At 39.3% G+C, this 18,565-nt stretch overlaps 1 protein-coding gene and 3 long non-coding RNA genes across 4 annotated transcripts; all 4 read right to left on the reverse strand.

Annotated features, from left to right (window-relative positions):
* Positions 1-1,786: 1,786 nt before the first annotated feature.
* Positions 1,787-14,354, reverse strand: LOC124269791 (cadherin-related tumor suppressor-like). Its single transcript, XM_046704830.1, has 10 exons — positions 14,230-14,354; positions 13,816-14,013; positions 13,093-13,224; positions 12,194-12,379; positions 11,934-12,071; positions 11,586-11,774; positions 6,035-6,169; positions 5,016-5,201; positions 3,154-3,300; positions 1,787-2,679 (listed from the first exon to the last, which is right to left on the reverse strand). Exons 2-10 carry the CDS (start codon positions 14,011-14,013, stop codon positions 2,488-2,490), a joined length of 1,503 nt encoding a protein of 500 aa, XP_046560786.1. The 5' UTR covers positions 14,230-14,354; the 3' UTR covers positions 1,787-2,487.
* A 145-nt stretch (positions 14,355-14,499) lies between these two features.
* LOC124269785 lies at positions 14,500-15,131 on the reverse strand. The gene is made up of 2 exons (XR_006896607.1): positions 15,047-15,131; positions 14,500-14,672 (listed from the first exon to the last, which is right to left on the reverse strand). It is a non-coding gene; the product is annotated as an uncharacterized LOC124269785 (long non-coding RNA).
* A 355-nt stretch (positions 15,132-15,486) lies between these two features.
* LOC124269786 lies at positions 15,487-16,237 on the reverse strand. Its single transcript, XR_006896608.1, has 3 exons — positions 16,122-16,237; positions 15,686-15,829; positions 15,487-15,577 (listed from the first exon to the last, which is right to left on the reverse strand). It is a non-coding gene; the product is annotated as an uncharacterized LOC124269786 (long non-coding RNA).
* Positions 16,238-17,874: 1,637 nt separating this feature from the next.
* LOC124269787 lies at positions 17,875-18,483 on the reverse strand. Its single transcript, XR_006896609.1, has 3 exons — positions 18,443-18,483; positions 18,190-18,327; positions 17,875-17,909 (listed from the first exon to the last, which is right to left on the reverse strand). It is a non-coding gene; the product is annotated as an uncharacterized LOC124269787 (long non-coding RNA).
* Positions 18,484-18,565: the final 82 nt, after the last annotated feature.

The raw sequence follows: 18,565 nt of genomic DNA on the forward strand, positions 1-18,565 counted from the left end.
ATATTGCATGATGCATATCCATCTTGGTTGCGAGTGTCCCGCTCAGTATTCCGAACATTCTATTCTAGATAAACGTATTTCAAAATGTTCTCAAGCCTTGATTGTTGGAACTTACTCTTGAGTATAATACATCCTTAAGAAATAAAAACAATTCTTCTTAAGCAAGGAAGTGATATCAACGCACTGCACAACAACCGCTTACCAGGTTATCAGCATCTGAAGCTGTCACTCTGAGAACCACGTCTCCAATTGGCCTGGTCTCGAGAATGGTCTCTTCATAGGTGACGGGGTTGAAGATGGGTGGGTTCAGGTTCCGGTTAATGGTGAGTTCAACAAGTTCCTCATTCGACATAAATCAGTAATTGTTTCCATAGTTCTTGTATATACGCAGGACACTGCAGAACATATATTTTAAAACAATAAACTCTTGTCACTAGAAAGTTTAAATATATGTGCTTTGCATGTTATTTGCAGATTGGTTACTGACTGAACTACAGTTACCTGACAGAACAAACATTACATAAGCTTGATTTACCCCAATACTGTATATACATGTCTGTATCATAAATCGTAACTATGTATATATGTGACAAATAGTCTGTTTTAACATTTGGTGTTATGACTTTTCTATTTGTAAATAATACTGTAATGAAGAAATATGTATTATAAGATATAACTCTTTTATACTTTGTAATGAAAGTGTGTACGTACGCATATTTGGTATGGTCGCTATATACCTGAAACAATGCCGATGCGACGTAAAACATCAACTAAAATCAACTCAATATATATGTCAATAACCCTTGCTTCTTAATAGTATTCAAACTAACAAAAGAAATGTACTATAAGCTCTTCCTTGTTGATGTAATGTACGTCTTTAGTTTCATCATATTGGGATATATGATACCCAACTTATACGTTCCAACTCACCTTGATATTTGATGAGTCGACTCTTTGACTTGGCCGCCATTACAAGTACTTATACCAGTAGGGGGCGTTATTTCCATTGTTTCCGTGGGTTTTTGCATATCCTTGGCTCACATTTACGCTTACCTGTGAGATTTTATTGACTTACCTGACACATGGATATTGTACCAGAAAAGTTTTAATGCAATTAATTGAAGAAAAAACTAGTATGAACAAAATTATAGTTTGTGTCTCTCCAAAGTAATGCTAGTATCTGTAGATTAAGAAAATGCTTGGATTAGTAATTAACAACAAAACAATGATCTGTGAAACATTCAAACTCTGTCAAAAGCTATAATGGATACTGATATAAACCCACTCAACCTGGCAGAATTAGTGTTGGATGTCGTTTCACTTGATGATGAACGGGTATAAAAAAAGGGGATGTGGAGAATCCCAGGACTCCCTAGCTTCAGGATCACTGAGTTTTGTTTAAAGTGCAATGTACATGTAAAACAATGATAAAGCAGAAGATTTGTCCAGGAACGCTAGGATTAGTTTAAAAAACCCAGTGAAAATGTAAAAGACGCAGTAATCAGGATAGTTCAAGATCACCAAGGTTAGGTAAAAGTACATAGTATATGTAAAAGAGAAAAACTTAGTAAATCAAGTGCTGAATTCGTTTAGGATCACAAGGGTAAGATAAAAGAAGTATATGTAAAAGAGAAAGTAAATGAACGCAGGATTTCTTCAGGATCTTTAGCGTTTGTTAAAATGTAGAAATAAAACAGAAAGTGAATCAAGCCCATGATTCGTTCAGGGCCACTTGGGTTAGTGGAAAGCGCAGTGCCTCCTCCTTCATTGGTCCTTGTTTTCGATAGCATACGCATAATTCCGCCAGTGCCAGAGTATCAGTGTAATCACACACTAATGACTACACTGAGAGTCTATCATGGCACATCGCTTGTAAAATAAAACTGCTCTGAAAAACATTGTAAATGGTAGTGCTGAAAATAGATGCTTTCCTGAAAATGAATGTGTATTTGTTGTCCACATCATAATATAGTATTATGAACATGATTATCATTCGAAGTTTGATGTTGCACAAGAAAAATACGAACGATACATGTATAAATGAACAAAATAATAAATATATAATCACAGACAGACATTTCCATCCAACTCATTCATTGACATGTACCGGACCCGAGAAACGGTGAGGGACACATAGACTGGACTTAATGGATTCAAAGTTGGACTGCACATAGTAAAGGTTGATCCCTTATATGAGAATATACAAACAACTAAAATTAATTTCATCGTCATAAGAAAGTAACATTAAAGCGTCTGTATAACAAAGTGTTCATTTAGAATGCAAATATTCATAGGATACATTTTGCAATATTGAGACTTTCATCTTCATGGAAATCCGCCTTAGTCATATAAACCCAATAGTAACACATTTAAACCAGAAAATATTGCGCATTGAAGTATTTAGTTATAGTGACTGTGTAAATTACATTGTAGAACATAAACCCGAATGCTTTTGAGTCGATTACCCCAGTACTCATATGATATACATCAAGTGATGTAAGTCTTACTGTTTCCACCCCAGTACGGGAGCAGAGGCTCCTGGCAACAGAGGGATGCTCTGGGTGACATGGAATTGGTATCATTGGGTGGCTGCAGCGTTGTATTTCTGTCCACGATGATTTCAACATTGGCAGGCGGATTAGCCCTTAGTCCACCTCCATCTACTGCATCAACAACAATCTGGAGAAAATGAAAAACATAAAATTGCTATAATGCTGCCTATAACCTTACAGGTTTTTTTGTTGCAAATTCCACGAACTGATGGGTATCAGCTAGTTATGTACCTGGCAAGCATGGAAATGGTGGTTCCTTTACTGTAGCATATATGTGGAGGCGATGCAACTCAGTTGGTGAATTTTGTTTTATGACGCAATTCCCAGGTATATTAACTAACGTACCATAACCGACCACGAAGACGTGATATGGATCCATGAATACATGATCTCTTAACCTTACAATGATATTCAGAATTTGCGACATGATATGTATTTCTTACACTCCTGGGCCTAGATTTTCGAAGCTCTCTTAACGCTAAGATAGTCGTAAGTGCCATACATTAGCATTAACTTACGAATGTCTTAGCGCTAAGAGAGCTTCGAAAATCTAGGCCCTGTTTCTTCCAGCTTTTCCTCCATGTTGAATGATTCAACTCACCGTGTATACTCCAGTGTAGCCTGTGTCCGATTCCAGAAAGCACCTGAGACTGACTCCACCAGTGTTCCGGTCCACCATGAAGTACAGCCGTCCAGGAACACTGGAGAGAAGGTTGTTGACCTCATACTGCACAGTGTTGTAAGGGGCCTGTGAGCAGAAAGAGATGGAAATGTAAATACCTCCTATGTGCACATTTACATATTGATGTCTATGTCACAACACAAATGGTAACAAAGAAAAAATTCTTACTTCTACACTCACGAATCAATGTGTAGTTATGACATTATCTGTGAAGGAAAGCAGATTGCATTCAATGCCTACTTGGATCATGGCTAAACATTCGAATGTCAAGGTGAAGGTCATCTTTCCTCAATATCTTGTATGGTCTCCGTGAATGTCCAGGACAACCTGGCATCGTCGCAAGATGGAACCAGTCAGATTTGTGACCTGTGAAATGTTCATCCACGCTTCATTCAGTGCTTGTGCCAACTGTTGTAGGCTCTGTCTCGGTTGTTGACGTGATCGCAGAGTCTGATCAAAGGCATCCCATAAACATTCTATGGGGTGCAGATCTGGAGACCTTGGGGTCATGGCAGTACTTGGATGTTGTGGTTCCTCAAAAAGACGTTCGTCTTGCCGTGTGATCATGAAGTCGGGCGTTGTCGAGTTGAAAACTGACATTTGTCTGTTGCATAATGGGAAGGATTTGTGGCCGAAGAATTTCATCTGTTAACGTTGTGACGTAAATTGCACTGCACGTGTACCAGGTGGGAGATGGCGGTCCACATCTTTACATTCCACCAACTAAACCTGTATGTAGTTGCGAGCATAATGTTCCCAACGAGGTCTGTAAACACGAAATCCGTACTCGTCACTGGTCCAAATCACTCCCGATGATGCAGACAAAGGAAATTTATATTTAGCATTTATTGTTAATGAAAATCAGCAAAACTCCAATGAGATGTTTCTAAATTTTACACTTGTGTGGGTGCCACTCATACATGCGCCATCGTTAGTGTTCGGCGACCTGATCAACGTTTGGTAGAAAGTGACAATATCTGCACAGAAACATCGAATGGACTAAGTGTCAGGTACTAATGCAAACGACGCTCATTAAGAGCATTTGGAATGGTCTTCATGAATCCATCTGAGATGTATGTCCGATGAGTCTGCGAAGGACACCCCTGCCAATCTTCCTTTCAATATGATCCCCATTAGTTTCCCCAATCTCATGACTGGCACCAAGATGAAGATACTCTAAAACCATTTGCCCTTCCTGACTATCCGCATGTTTCCCATTGCACAATGTAGAGTCATAGGGAAACTGAACAAAGCTGATATAGCTTGTCATACAGTTTCAGAACCGCTAAAAGTTTCTAAACCGTTGAAAACAGCGAACGACGACCCCGACACCGACTGTCGTGTCTTCGTCTGACTAGTGGCACACGTGTCTTAGCTCTGCGACTGTACCTCGAGCTTGATGTCGTCGGTTACGATCCAAGCGATGTTTAGGTAAGTGAGTATATGCATATTGTTATGCACTTGTTCCACAATATTCACAAAATATGAACATGGAATCTCGACATTCGGCGTGACCACCAGACTGACACATTGTCCAATGCGAAGGTTCAGAAAGAGTTGCAAGTTACACTTTTGTGTGTTGAAGAAAAATCCTCCGATACCAATATACTATCCAGATCCTGGCATTCCAAATGACCTTGCAAAATCAAAATATTGTCAGAAAAAATCAGTTTCTGTACAAGTCATATTTCAACATGATGGGTTTTACGTTAATATAAACAAGAAATCGCGAGTCTGCAAGGATTATCAGTGTAGTGTTATAGGTTACAACTACCACTTACCAGGTTATCAGCATCTGAAGCTGTCACTCTGAGAACCACGTCTCCAATTGGCCAGGTCTCCGGAATGGTCACTTCATAGGTGACGGGGGTGAAGATGGGTGGGTTCAGGTTCCGGTTGATGGTGAGTTCAACAAGGGCAATGTCGTACAGTCTGGGACTGCCATTGTCCTCAGCTCGAACATAAATCTGTAACGTTGCACATCATAATACAGTCACCCAAAATAATGCAAATATGTGAAATGCATAATACCTCTTGAAATATAACTGTTGACTTTTAAAAGTGTTCAAAACAAGGATAATCCTACGGAATTTATGTAAGTCACAGTGCATTAGCAGACTTCTTACAGCAAGAAGCAGACTTCATGGTTTTACACCGCTTTTAGCAATATTCTAACAAAATCACGGCGGGGGACACCAGAAATGGGCTTCACACATTTGTATCAAAGGGAGCATTCGAAACCGGGCGTTCGGCGTGACGAACAAACGCTTTAACCACTAGCATACCCTACCGCCCCTCTTACAATAAGGACCGCCTCCGTGGTGTAGTGGTTAGAGCGTCCGCCCAGAGGGCGGAAGGTCGCGGGTTCGATCCCCGACCGCGTCATACCAAAAGATGTTAAAATATGGTACTTGTTGGTCCATGACTGGCGCTCGGCATTAATGGGTACAACAAGGACTGGTCGGCTTGGAGTCAGTATAATGTGTCTGAGTGGGGAATTCATGCTTCACTGCGGCATGGTATCTCAGTGGGCTAGCACTTTAAACCAGCTTAAGTCTGGGATAGTACAAGCAGCCGCACATACACATACACACGCATGCACGCTGTCATATGAGCGAAATATTCTCAAGCACGACGTTAAACCCAATTTCACCTCACCTCTTACAAAAAGAGGTAGTGTGTTATTGAAGCCAAGACCATCAGTGTTCGACAGCTGCAACCTATGAAATGAGTCTGACACCTGTTTGATATAAAACATGTTTCTATCTACAAATACATGAATAGACGTGTTCACAAATACCTTATAATTTGTCTCTGAGGCACTGTTGATAGCTGCAGGGTTTGTTGCCTGAATATTGCCTAACCCATCAATTGTAAACAGAGCCAGAGCATTTGCTGGACCCTTAATGGAATATGAGATCTGGTTGAATTCCGTCTGTGAAGAAAATATGGAATATGTGTGACAGCGTAAATCTCTTTTGACAAAACTTAGATGTACGAAAGCATTATTATTTCAGCTGCATAGTGATGTGATTTCTTTTAGAAAGTTAGTATTGATTTATAACTAAATGAGGGGAATTCTTCTCTTCTTTTTTAATCAATATCACTTAGAATACAGGCCTGTCAAAATAAAAGAATTTTTCCAAGAGAAAACATAACCAAACATTTCTCAATAATCCTATGGCCGAGCTTCATCACAGAATAGCACTGTTGCCTATCAAAGCAAGTCAGTAGTTGCTAAATAATTGAATGAATGAATGAATGAATGACATTTTATTTGTATAGCGCTTAATATCCAGGCAATTTCCTGCTCAGTGGCGCTTTACAGAAAAATTACACAATGATAAAAAACAGTGATGCCTAAAAAGACAGTAAAAGCTAAGATGATGAAGGGGGTGGGGTGGGGTGTGGGGTGGTGGTGTGGGCTGTCCTCAGGATTCAAAGCTGAAGTATTGTCTGAATACGTGTGTTTTAAGTTTTCTTTGGAATGAATCCCTCGATTTTGCACTTTTCAGTTCAGCTGGAAGTTCATTCCACAACGCTGGGGCTGCAACTGTAAAACACCCTTCCCCCATTTTAGTGGTGGTTCTGGGGATGGCAAGATCATTCAAAGCACGGCTGGATCGAAGAGTTCTATTTGAAGTTTTGTATGAAATTAGGCGTCTTAGATACTGAGGAGCAGTTGGACCATTCAGGTCTGAATATGTAAGAGAAAGCAGCTTATAGGTGACTCGTTGCTGTACAGGAAGCCAATGTAGCTCCCGCAAGATTGGTGTGATTTCAGAGTGCTTCCTGGAACCCGTGATGAGACGAGCATAGCTGTTCTGTAGATGCTGTAGGAGCTTGATGTTTGAGCTTGATGTTCCATAAAGCAGCGAGTTGCTGATATTGTAGAGACAGAAAGAGATAGAGCGACAGAGGGATCTCACGTGGGGTTGAAAAGATAAGGATGGATCAAACATCACACCGAGATTCCGCATAGATGAGCTGGAACTGACAGAGCCGTCGCCAATGGTGATGCTGAGGGGTGGGACTTTCAGTCGTTGTTGCTGTGAGCCAATAATGATGAATTCGGTTTTTTCGTCATTCATTTTCAGAAAATTGGACTTAACCCTGGAGCGCACCTCTACGATACAGGTCTCTAGCTGGGTTTTCCTATCAATTAATTGAGATGCAATTGCATTGATGTACACTTGGCTGTCATCTGCGTAAGTTTTGAAAGGAATGGAATGGCTCCTGATGACGTTACCGAGGGGAAGTGTGTACACAGTTAACAACATGGGTCCCAGAACCGAGCCTTGCGGGACACTGAATTGCATCTTGGACACAGGTGATCGATGGCCATCGACTTGCACTTGCAGATGACGATTTCCTAAGTATGATCAGAACCACTAAAGAGCGGTACCCATAATGCCTAGTGTGTGATCCATCCTCCGAAGAAGGACATTGTGGTCCACTGTATCAAAAGCAGCGGACATGTCCAATAACACCAGCAGTAACAGTTCTTGGTTGTCTAGGCTTTTTTGGCAATGTCATTTTGCACACACAGAAGGGCGGTCTCAGTGCTGTGTTTCTTTTTGTAAGCAGACTGAAATACTTCCAGCAGTTCATTGTCTTTAAGATGTTGTTGAAGCCTGGATGCAATGATGTTTTCGAGGACTTTAGATAGGAAAGGGAGATTAGAAATAGGTCTGTAATTCATCATTACAGTGCTTTCTAGAGAAGGCTTCTTTAAAAGCGGAGTTACCAGAGCCAACTTGAACTTGTCAGGCACTAGACCGTCGCGGAAGCAGGAGTTCAGAATATAGGTAACAGCTGGGGCCAGAGAATCAAAGCAGGATTTAAACAGTGATGTCGGCAAGGTGTCAAGAACACAGGACTTTGTAGGTGATTTCCTGATGATGTTTGAACACTCAGACACTGTAAGGGGACGGAAACGACAAAGCTCGGTGCCAGTGAACTGGTGGTCATGATCCAGTGCCGTGAAATCCGAGGATGATAAAGAGAGAGATTCCCGAAGGGTTTGGATTCTATTCAGTTGCCGGCCGGCCCTTACATCACACTCAGCAGCGGAAGGAAAGGATATGTGACAACGAGGCTTTAGTAACTTGTTTGCAATTTTGAAAAGTTCTTTTGGAATGTGTTTATTGTCAGTTATTTTAGTGTTGATGTCACTTCTTTTGGCCTCTTTGATAATATCTGTGAGTTTGTTTCATTTATGTTTGTAGATTTGACGACTGATCTCAAGTCTATCGTTCCTCCATCTCATCTCTGCCTTGCGCTTTTCATGCTTAGCAGCCTGGATTTCTGGAGACATCCACTTGGTGTTACTGTAAGGCCTCATAACAACTCGCTTCTTGATTAGAGGAGCTTGATTGTCTAACAGTGAAGTAACGATGGAATCAAACTCATCAACCATAACATTTACAGATTGACAACATGCTATTTTTCCACTGACATTAGAGTCGGCAACATCAACATCAAACTGGGCAATATCAACTTGTGTTAGTTTCCTGTATATAATATCTTTGTAGACAGTGTTTGGTCTCTCACACGTCAAAGTAACAAAGAGAGAATGGTGATCGGATATCATGTGATCTTCTGTCCACACTAAACGTATCAGATCATCTGTTTCCTTAGTGATTATCAGATTATCAGATTCAGTCCAAAAGCATACAGCATTTCCATGAATTGCCCTGCCTGCTTGTTTGTAGTATCATCAACATGAATGTTAAAATCTCCTGCTATCATCATTTGACCACTGCAGTTTGAAGCAGATTCTAACAGATCAGAGAGTGAGTGAGTGAGTTAAGATTTAAAGTCACATCGGCAATATTTCAGCCATATCGTGACTAAAACTAGTTCTAACTTTGTAATACAGACATATTATATATAAAACCCTGTCAACGAAGGACAGTAAAACAACTAGAATATCACAATTAGATTTAAAACTAGTGTGGAAGGTTAAAACTAATAGCACTATTAGGACAATACAAGATAAAAACAGGCTATAGATCGCCAACAACTGAAGGTCGATCACCATACTAGGGACCATGGGGACTTACAGTACCTTGGCTACCTGCATGGACCCTAGTTGGATTTACACCATCCCTTCAGCTGCTGGTGATTGTAAGAAATGTCAGCTACAATTAAAATGACAAAAATGCTACGTTTAAAAATCCTGGTAAGTTTAAATTGACTTTCGAAGTTTTGGGACTTACGTACCCTCTCAGGGGGACAATATTTTTACGATACTTCAACCCCCCTTGAGAGTACAGCCACTAACAATCTTAGTTACTAATCAAACTACCAATCATTAAAACATAGCTATATACAGAACATATTAATCAAAATTCATTAATGAAATCAATTTCTTTTAAAAAACAAGAATTAAATGAAGATGAACAGAATTAAAAAGATCCTTAACAGTTTTAACATTGAAATATTTATCCCTTATGATGGAGAATTCAACGCAGTCAAGCAGGAGATGCTTGACGGTGACTCTCTCATCACAAGGAATACAAAACGGAGGATCTTCACCATTTAACAAATATTTGTGAGTGTACCTTGTATGGCCAATACGACATCGTCGCATGATGACCTCTTCAAATCTGGACTGACAACCCAAGTAAGTGTAACCGATATAGGGTTTTATTTCATGTAATTTATTTATACCTACTTGGGTGTCCCACTTCTTTTGCATTAGATCGCGGATGTATGTTCTAATGCTGGCTTTATAATCAGAGTATGGGATAAGAAGTGGTGTCACAGATTTGTTGAGGGCTGCCTTAGCAGCAATATCAGCCAGCGTGTTCCCAGAAATTCCAACGTGGCTGGGTAACCAACAAAAGACGATGTCGCATTGGCCAGTAGCAAGTTCATTGTACAATTCAATAATTTCTAATAAAAGTAGATGTTTGCAAGAAAGATTTTTTAATAGCCTGAAGACACGAAAGAGAATCTGAAAAGATGATATATTGTTTATATTTACGGTGTTTATTAATATATTGAAGAGCTGTTAAGATGGCGTTTGCTTCTGCTGTAAATATAGAGCTGTTATCCGGTATTCTAGAAGAGATTGTTCTGGATCCAATGACAGTGGCACATGCCACCGCGCCACCATCCTTGGACCCATCTGTAAATAAGGATTTGTATGTATTATATTTATTTTTTTAATTGATTATATTCTTGTTTATATTGTAATTCATTAGTTTGAGATTTCTTAAACTTTGTCAGAGTTAGGTCAACTTCAGGCCTCACAAGTTGCCAAGGAGGAGAAGAAAGAAGACGGGAAGGAGCTATATTTTCCAACTCAATGCCGGCTGCAGAAATGAAAGGCTTAATTCTGTGCCCAAGAGGCGGAACAAGGGAAGGTTTTTTGTTGTACAGATCCTCATAGAGAGGATGGAAGACATAGTTATATGCAGGGTTCGACTGATTAGAAGATAGTTTAGTAATATACTGCAAAGACAATTTGATACGTCGTTGCTTGAGAGAAGGCTCGTCAGCTTCAACATAAATACTATCAATAGGAGAAGTTCGGAAAGATCCAAGACAAAGTCGGAGACCTTGGTGATGGACAGAATCCAGTAGTTTCAAATTGCTTTACACAGGCTCCACCATATACAATGGAGCCATAATCAAGTTTTGACCGGATGAGTGATCTGTACAAATGAAGGAGAGTAGTTTGATCCCTCCCACTTTGAATTGGACACGACTTTTAATAGATCTAATGCCTTCAGGCATTTAGTCTTCAAAGACTTAATATGTGGTAAAAAGGTCAAATGCTTGTCAAAAATCAGTCCCAAAAACTTGGCTTCCTTTACAACGTTAATTGGAGAGCCATCCAAGTACAGTTCGGGATCTTTATGAGGCTTATATTTTCGACAGAAATGTATACATTTGGTCTTAATCTGTGAAAATTTAAAGCCATTCTCAAGTGACCATTTATGAATTTTATTTAAGCACATCTGTAATTGTCTCTCGATGGTATGCATATTTTTACCACGACATGAAACGTTAAAATCATCCACAAACAATGACCCATCTATTGAACAGATCAGAGAAATCTGTTATGAATGTAGAGAAAGTAATGTTGTTTTTAGATGTTGGAGGTGGTCTGTACACAGACACAACACGTACCATTTCATAGTTATTGGTAAAAGAGTTACATCCAAAGCCTGGAAACTTTTATAACGATGAGACGTAACTTTGTGGGAATTGAGATAGCTTTTGGTAGACGATGGCGACTCCACCGCCAGATCGCCCTTTCCGGTTGAAAGTTTCCATGTTAAAACCCTGGGGCAAGAGTTCATTGATACATGCTCATTAATTGTGGTGATTTCACTTACAGAAAGGTCATCATCAACTGCCCTGACCGAGATGACCGTGCGACTGCCCAGGCCCTGAGATACTGTAATGGAGTAGGGATCCTGGATGAACCGAGGGGCGTTGTTGTTTCTGAACACTGATATTGTCACAGAGGCATTGAATGCAGCAGTGAGAGGAGGGCTGCCTTTATCTCGAGCGATCACAACAAACTGAAACAAACAAGTTCAGACTCTTCAAAAGCCTATGCAATATAAGTATGTGGGGATATGACTTTGAGGAAATTTCTTTGTGATCTCACTTAATCATACCAAGAATAATTGTAAGGAAAACTAGAAAAAAAATCATGATGGTACACAAAAACAACTCACATTAAACTGACTTCTTCTGTTTGTATCGGAAGTAAGTGGACGCCTCGGGCGGATATCACCAGTGGAACTGACAATCTCAAAGTAATAGAGTTGTACAGCATCTCCTACAAGCTCATACGTCACTTCATTGTTGGGGGGCTGAAATGTAAGATGTGATGTTTGTAATGATGTTCAAAACTAGATGAAGCAATGTTTCAACTGTTAACACATTTGTGAAACACCTGAGTGATTTGGATGTTTACAAGGGAGGTAATCAATACCTGGGCATCGCCATCTCTTGCTGTGAGACGCAGGATATTCTCAAGCACTGGGGTTGTCTCCGGGATCTCGATGGTATACGCTGCAGAACTCCACGCTGGACGTTGAAAATTTCTTGTAACTGTTACATACAGCAGTGCTATGGCAGACCGCGGAGGGGTTCCGCCATCTTGTGCCACAACACGGACCTGGAATCAATCACAGTGAGACCACAGAACTAACAAGAAAGACATCCCTTCTTCATGTCTTCTGCAAGCAAGTAAATACCTTCATACAAATTAATGATTTTCGCAATCGAGCTATTAATATGTATCACCAGGAATGGCAATCACGTTTGAATAATAGCACACGCTATGATTGTTATAGGACATTTAAAACTTTACTACAACAAGAAAAATATTTATCTGTACTTAGATGCAACGATTTAAGGTATACGTTTATAAAATTCAGACTAGGTTTGCTAAATTTAATGGTAAATGAAGGAAGAAAAATGTCCATCGAGAGGAATCAAAGAATCTGTCCATTATGCAAAGAAGCAGTAGAAAACGAAATTCACTTCACCTTTATCTGTAAATCTTATGCTGACATTAGAAAGAAATATATACCGGAGTATTACCTGTCAAAACCCCCCGATGTAGCTTTTAAATCACTATTATGTTCTTGCAATGAACAAAATATTAGAAATCTGTCATTGTTTATAAAACACTCCAGTAAGTTAAGAGATGAATTGTTGAAACATTAGTTACAACTTACTTGTAAAAAATACTAATGTACAACTCTGTAAACTGTATTTGGGCCGGAGGCCTTGAATACAATAAAATTCTTGTCTTGTCTTGTCTTGTCTTTTCATACTTATCCAAACACCATATACTCTCAATGAATGCTGCTACTCCATACTTACTGTGAAGTCATTGATGGGTGTGTTTGTCAGGGTAGTTCTCACTGACACAATTCCACTGTTCTGATTTATTTGGAAATAAGTATCAGATGTGCCATCTCCAATAATGCTGTATCTCAGAGTACCAAAGTTTCCCTGTAATGTCAAACGAAAAGCAACCTTTAAACAGTATTTGATTTTTGACTTGCAATCTTTTACCTCTACTGAGAAGCACTTTCAAAACTTGATCATTGGTTTACTTTCTACATATAACATTGACAATTGTAGCCATTGGTTTGGACCAAATCATGTCTCTCTTCATCTGATACTCTGGTGTTGAAACTTTACTTTACAGAGATAACATAATCTTCAAGTATCCTCATGTTATGGGTTTCGGGACACTTAAGAACACACATTGCTTTCATGATCACAGCACAAACAATTATAGACAATTTATCTGAAAAACAATCCTTCAACAGAGTATTTACAATGTCTGTCACTATATAGCCAAAGTTAACGCTGTTGTCCAATACTCCAATGATATACAAGAATTCATAACTTATTAATGATGTTTGTCTTAATAATATTCTAATAATACCACTCAACTCAGTCAATCAACATATACCATCATACAGTGGTTAGTTTGTGATGACATGGATCTAGTCATTTGAACATTGGTTTACTAAATTCCATCGTCTAAAGTTCACACCATCAGCCAATGAATAAAGTTCCTGGAAATACAACTACCTGTGAGTCAGCATCTGTAGCTGTGACTGTTTCCACAAACTGGCCTATTGTTGTGTTTTCAGGTATGACCCTGTTGTACACTCTTGTGAAAAAGATGGGTGGGTTGGCATTGCGTATCACATTGATGGTGACAAAGGCTGGGTTTGGATTTGCTGGCCTGTTGGTTGGAAGGCCTTGGTCACGGACATCAACGGTCATCTGAAACAAAGGAAGGTGATTACATCTGTACCATACACTTGCACCATTCATCACCAGCAGACATGATTTTTGTATATAAGTACTTTGTTGTAGCGTTGAGTACACAGTAGTTGTGAAGGACAAACATCGTTGTTAGACACATCATTATAATCAAGTAGCCACTTAATAAAGACTTTTAGAGCTATGTAGCTCCAGATAGCTTGAAGCAGAACTCACATTAAATCTGCTAATGGCTTGGTTTTCGGCAGGAGATCTAATGAGGTAGATTTCACCTCGATTGTTGACAGCAAAGAACTGCTGAGCAGTGGCATCCCTAGTTATACTGTAAGACAGCTCATTGTGAGGGGCTGTAAAACAAAAATGCATTCAACGAGAAATTGTCAGGTACAGATGAATAACAACAGAATCATAACATAATCGCATAATAAACAAAGTGATGAATAATAAAATGAAAGAATGCAAACAGTTTTATACTCTACCTGTCTGTCAGCGTCATTAGCTCTGATTGTAGTAATAACAGATCCCAAAGCACGGTTCTCAAAGATGGTCTCAGTGTAGTTCTGTTGACTCAGTGTGGGTGCATTGAGGTTCTTGTTCACAGTGAGATCAATCCGCAAATCAGCAAACAGTCCTCCACCATCAGTTGCTCGAACACGCAGCTGTGGGAGTACATAGTGGGACATGTTAACAGTGTGATGCATATATTACATTGTTCTACACATGTAATGTTTACAATGTGTTCCACTGTGTTACTCCATACATAGCTATGAAATAGAAGGGTAATCTTCAATACAGTAAACTATGGATATAATGAACTCAAAGGGAACACTAATGTTTGTTCATTATAACCATTGATAATTTATAACCATTGATCATTTCACTAAATATACAGTAAGTGGCCTGACCAAAACAATTAATTATATCCTTCATTTTGTTTATAAGGGTTTAGTTATAAACATTGTTAACTGTACCTATTATTGCTATAACCAATAATAAAAATTCTGCACAATTTGTTTCTTCTTACTAAACTTACAGTGAATGATCTATCAGTAGTTGAAGACAGTAAGGCTCTGGTTTGAATTTCTCCACTGGCAGAGTTGATTTGGAAATAATCAGAGCAGGTCCATCACCACGCAGTGTGTAGGTCAGCACATTAAAGGCTCTGAAAGAAGTGACAGGTTAAATGGTTAGTCTCAGAAATTTCAATCTTAACTAAATCATATCATTGTGTGTATATTTCTTCCAGATATATTTCTCTGCACTGGATGTAACACTGTACAATAAAAGACTTCTGTAAGAATATCTTAATTTAGATATAATTACATACTGCATTGAGTCCGATATAATCAACAACAAAAATTTTATAGGAAAGTACTTACGACAGTGTCCACGTCAGTGGCAGTGGCTGTGATGACTGAAACAACCTGATTGATGCTGTTCTCATCAATATTAGCCGGGAGAGTGGTAGGTTGAACACAGGTGCCGTGTTCCTGATCACATTTACTGTCAGGGTGAGAACTCCAGCTCGAAAAGGGGATCCTTCATTGGTGCCTAAGATGGTGACCTAAATCAAAGTTACATAGACCAAGATTACTTGATGGATGACACCTGTAAAGGATGAGTTTATTTGTGTTTGTACATGAGAAACAAAACAAGTAGCCAAGAACCTCACCGTATATGTTGGAACACCAGGATCATCAGTGAATGGATTCCGCAGCACCAGTTGTCCTGTGGTAGGGTTGATAAAGAACAGTTGTGTGCCAGAGGGGGGTGACACGTTGCTGATACTGAATGTCACACGGCTGTTAGGAGTGTTCTGATGCATTAAAAAAATAAAGTTACACATAGAAAACAAAGGTTACAGGGTAAAAATTGTATTGGTTTCTTTTTAAGTTCACAACTCCTTCAATCAATAGCTTTCGTTATTGGTTGAGCATAAATATCTTTACGGATGGGCCAGTGGACAAAATTCCAGAGTTCAGAACTATATACCCTGATCTTTAGAGTCAGGATATGATAATGCATTCTCAAAAGTAGTACATTTTAAAACATGCCAACAATATCACATGTTTAACATTGGCACTAAATCTTCCTGCAATTTCTGCTACCGGTGGGTCATTATCTGCTGCATTAATATCTACCAGCTCTTCACTGATACCCAGATTCTCCAATACTGAGATGGTGTCAACCAGAGTGCTTGTTGTTAGCACTGGGGTGAAGTCATTTGGTCCTGAAATACAGAAGTCAAGTAGGCCATAAATTTCCTACTTCTATTTAACAACAACGACTTTGTGAACATCCACAACTGTGTAACTCGATATGTGAACAGATCTGATAGCTGCTGAACAAATAAGTTTAATTCTCATCACAAAGTTCAACATCTTCCTGATGAATATGAGTTCCTGATTATCATCGTTAAAACAAACAGTAAACAGTAGGTTCTACTTACAATAACACTGATGGTGACAGTGGCAGTGGAGGAGACAGCATTTGTGTTCACCCCATCCGATGTTGTCACGGTGAACAAGCAAACCTGATTCTTAACTTCATAGTCTAGTGGTATGACAGTGCTGATAACACCAGTTGTTGGGTTTATCGAAAATGATTGGAACTCCACCAGCAAACTGGTAGACTATGTTGTCTGTCTGGTCGGCATCGACTGCCTGAAAATCACAAAATGTATGATGCACACCTGTTTATCATCTTGGATGAATGCATCTCATGATATGGGGGAAGAAGATGTTTATGTGTTCACAGAGGTCATAGAGCCATCTGGCTTAAGGAATATTTAATGGTGTAACTGATCATTTCAATGTGCTCAAAGACAGACAAACATATTTCAGCAGAGGTGAAAATGAATCACAGTAGTAATTTACCGAAACTGTGAGAACAGATGTTCCGTTGAGATTTTCTTGTATGGATCCTTCGTAGTCAACGCTAACAAACAATGGTGGTATGCTGTCCTGTGTATCGATGACACTGACAACAACAGTGGCTACACTGGCCCTGGGTGAAGCCCCCGAGTCAATGGCCCTCACTGTCAACTCATGCTGTTGCTGGGTCTCATAGTCGAGTGGAACAAGTGTGGTGATTGCGCCGGTCTGACCATCAATACGGAAGCTGGGAAGTCAATGAAAACGTTTGGTCATTAAATCCTAAACATGTTAACTGTACAATAGAATTATAATCCTGAGGTAAGATCAAATAGGATTTGATGTCCATTCAAGTTGATTGCGCTTATGAGAAATGCATATACATTTGTGTCTCTGAGACTGTCTGTGTGGTGGCTTTTGTAATAGTTCCAGACAATGACAGTTCTGCAGTGCTAGCCCCTCTGAGATACTCAACCTTTAGTTAAAATGAACACCCCAAGCATACCGACTCTGAGCTGACCAGTTCTAGTTTTAATCTAAGAATGCCAAGTGCCAAGCCAGGTTACTACAAGCACCATGCTTCCATGTCTTTTTGCATGACATGGCCAGAGAGGAATCAAGACGCCACCCTCTCTCTATCCACTAGACCATGGATATGGTAAAAAACAACATTTTGTTTTTCTTATTGCTGAACATATCAACTAATCAACAAATTCAACCATCAGAAAGTATCTTTCACATTTCAACATGTTTCAGACAATCCTTATAAAAGTTGCAAACATATTTCAGAATTTCATGAAATTATTTTCATAAGATCATTGATCCCATATGTTATATAGGTACCGGTTTTGGGATTCATATGAAGGTAAAATAACATTCAGTAAATAAATGAGAACACATGTCTACAGTTCTCTGCAATGAACTAATTTCATCCAAGAACTTTGACACAATGTGTTTACCATCCAACCATGTCATATATGACAGTCGCCTCTGGGGTGTACCACTCTGATCACCATCCACAGCCTGGAATCATAAAATTTAACAAAAAAATCATTAAATATATGCAGCTTGAATTACAACAATTCTTGTATGTTAAGAATTATGGTAAAATATCTAGAGCAATCAATCACTTCCACACTCCTTAAAACTGGACTGGATATATTAACTAGCTCAACTCTCTATCTGGAAGTGCTACAATTCTATTTGTTTGGAATCATGTTAAAATATTGATCACTTCGACACTCCTTCACCCTGGACCAACATATAAATAAGCCTAATACTCTAGCTACAGAGAAATACATACAGCAACACTTCCAACTGTAGCAGGGGGTGTTTGACCTTCTTGGACATTGAAGAAATATCTGTTGTTGACACTGTTGAGGAAGACTGGAGAGTTGTCATTGACATCGGTGACAATGACTCTCAACACAGTGGATGCTGGCTGTAACAGTTACATTTTCACACATTCAAGTCAAACTTTATTTAAGTGAAATTGCATGAAATTGTTAGAAACATGATAATTAGCAATTTATCTGAAGTTGTGAGTGATACCTTACAGAAGTTCCGAGATCTGAAGCAGTGATGGTGAGGTTGTACCTCTGTACTGTCTCCTCGATTCGTCTCACTCTGAACTGCTCCCCACTTATAAATTAGAGAAAAAGAATAATGCCAATGCAGCA

This window comes from Haliotis rubra, unplaced genomic scaffold (assembly GCF_003918875.1).
Source record: "Haliotis rubra isolate DU_JTF1 unplaced genomic scaffold, ASM391887v1 Scf1474, whole genome shotgun sequence".
NCBI lineage: Eukaryota > Metazoa > Mollusca > Gastropoda > Lepetellida > Haliotidae > Haliotis > Haliotis rubra.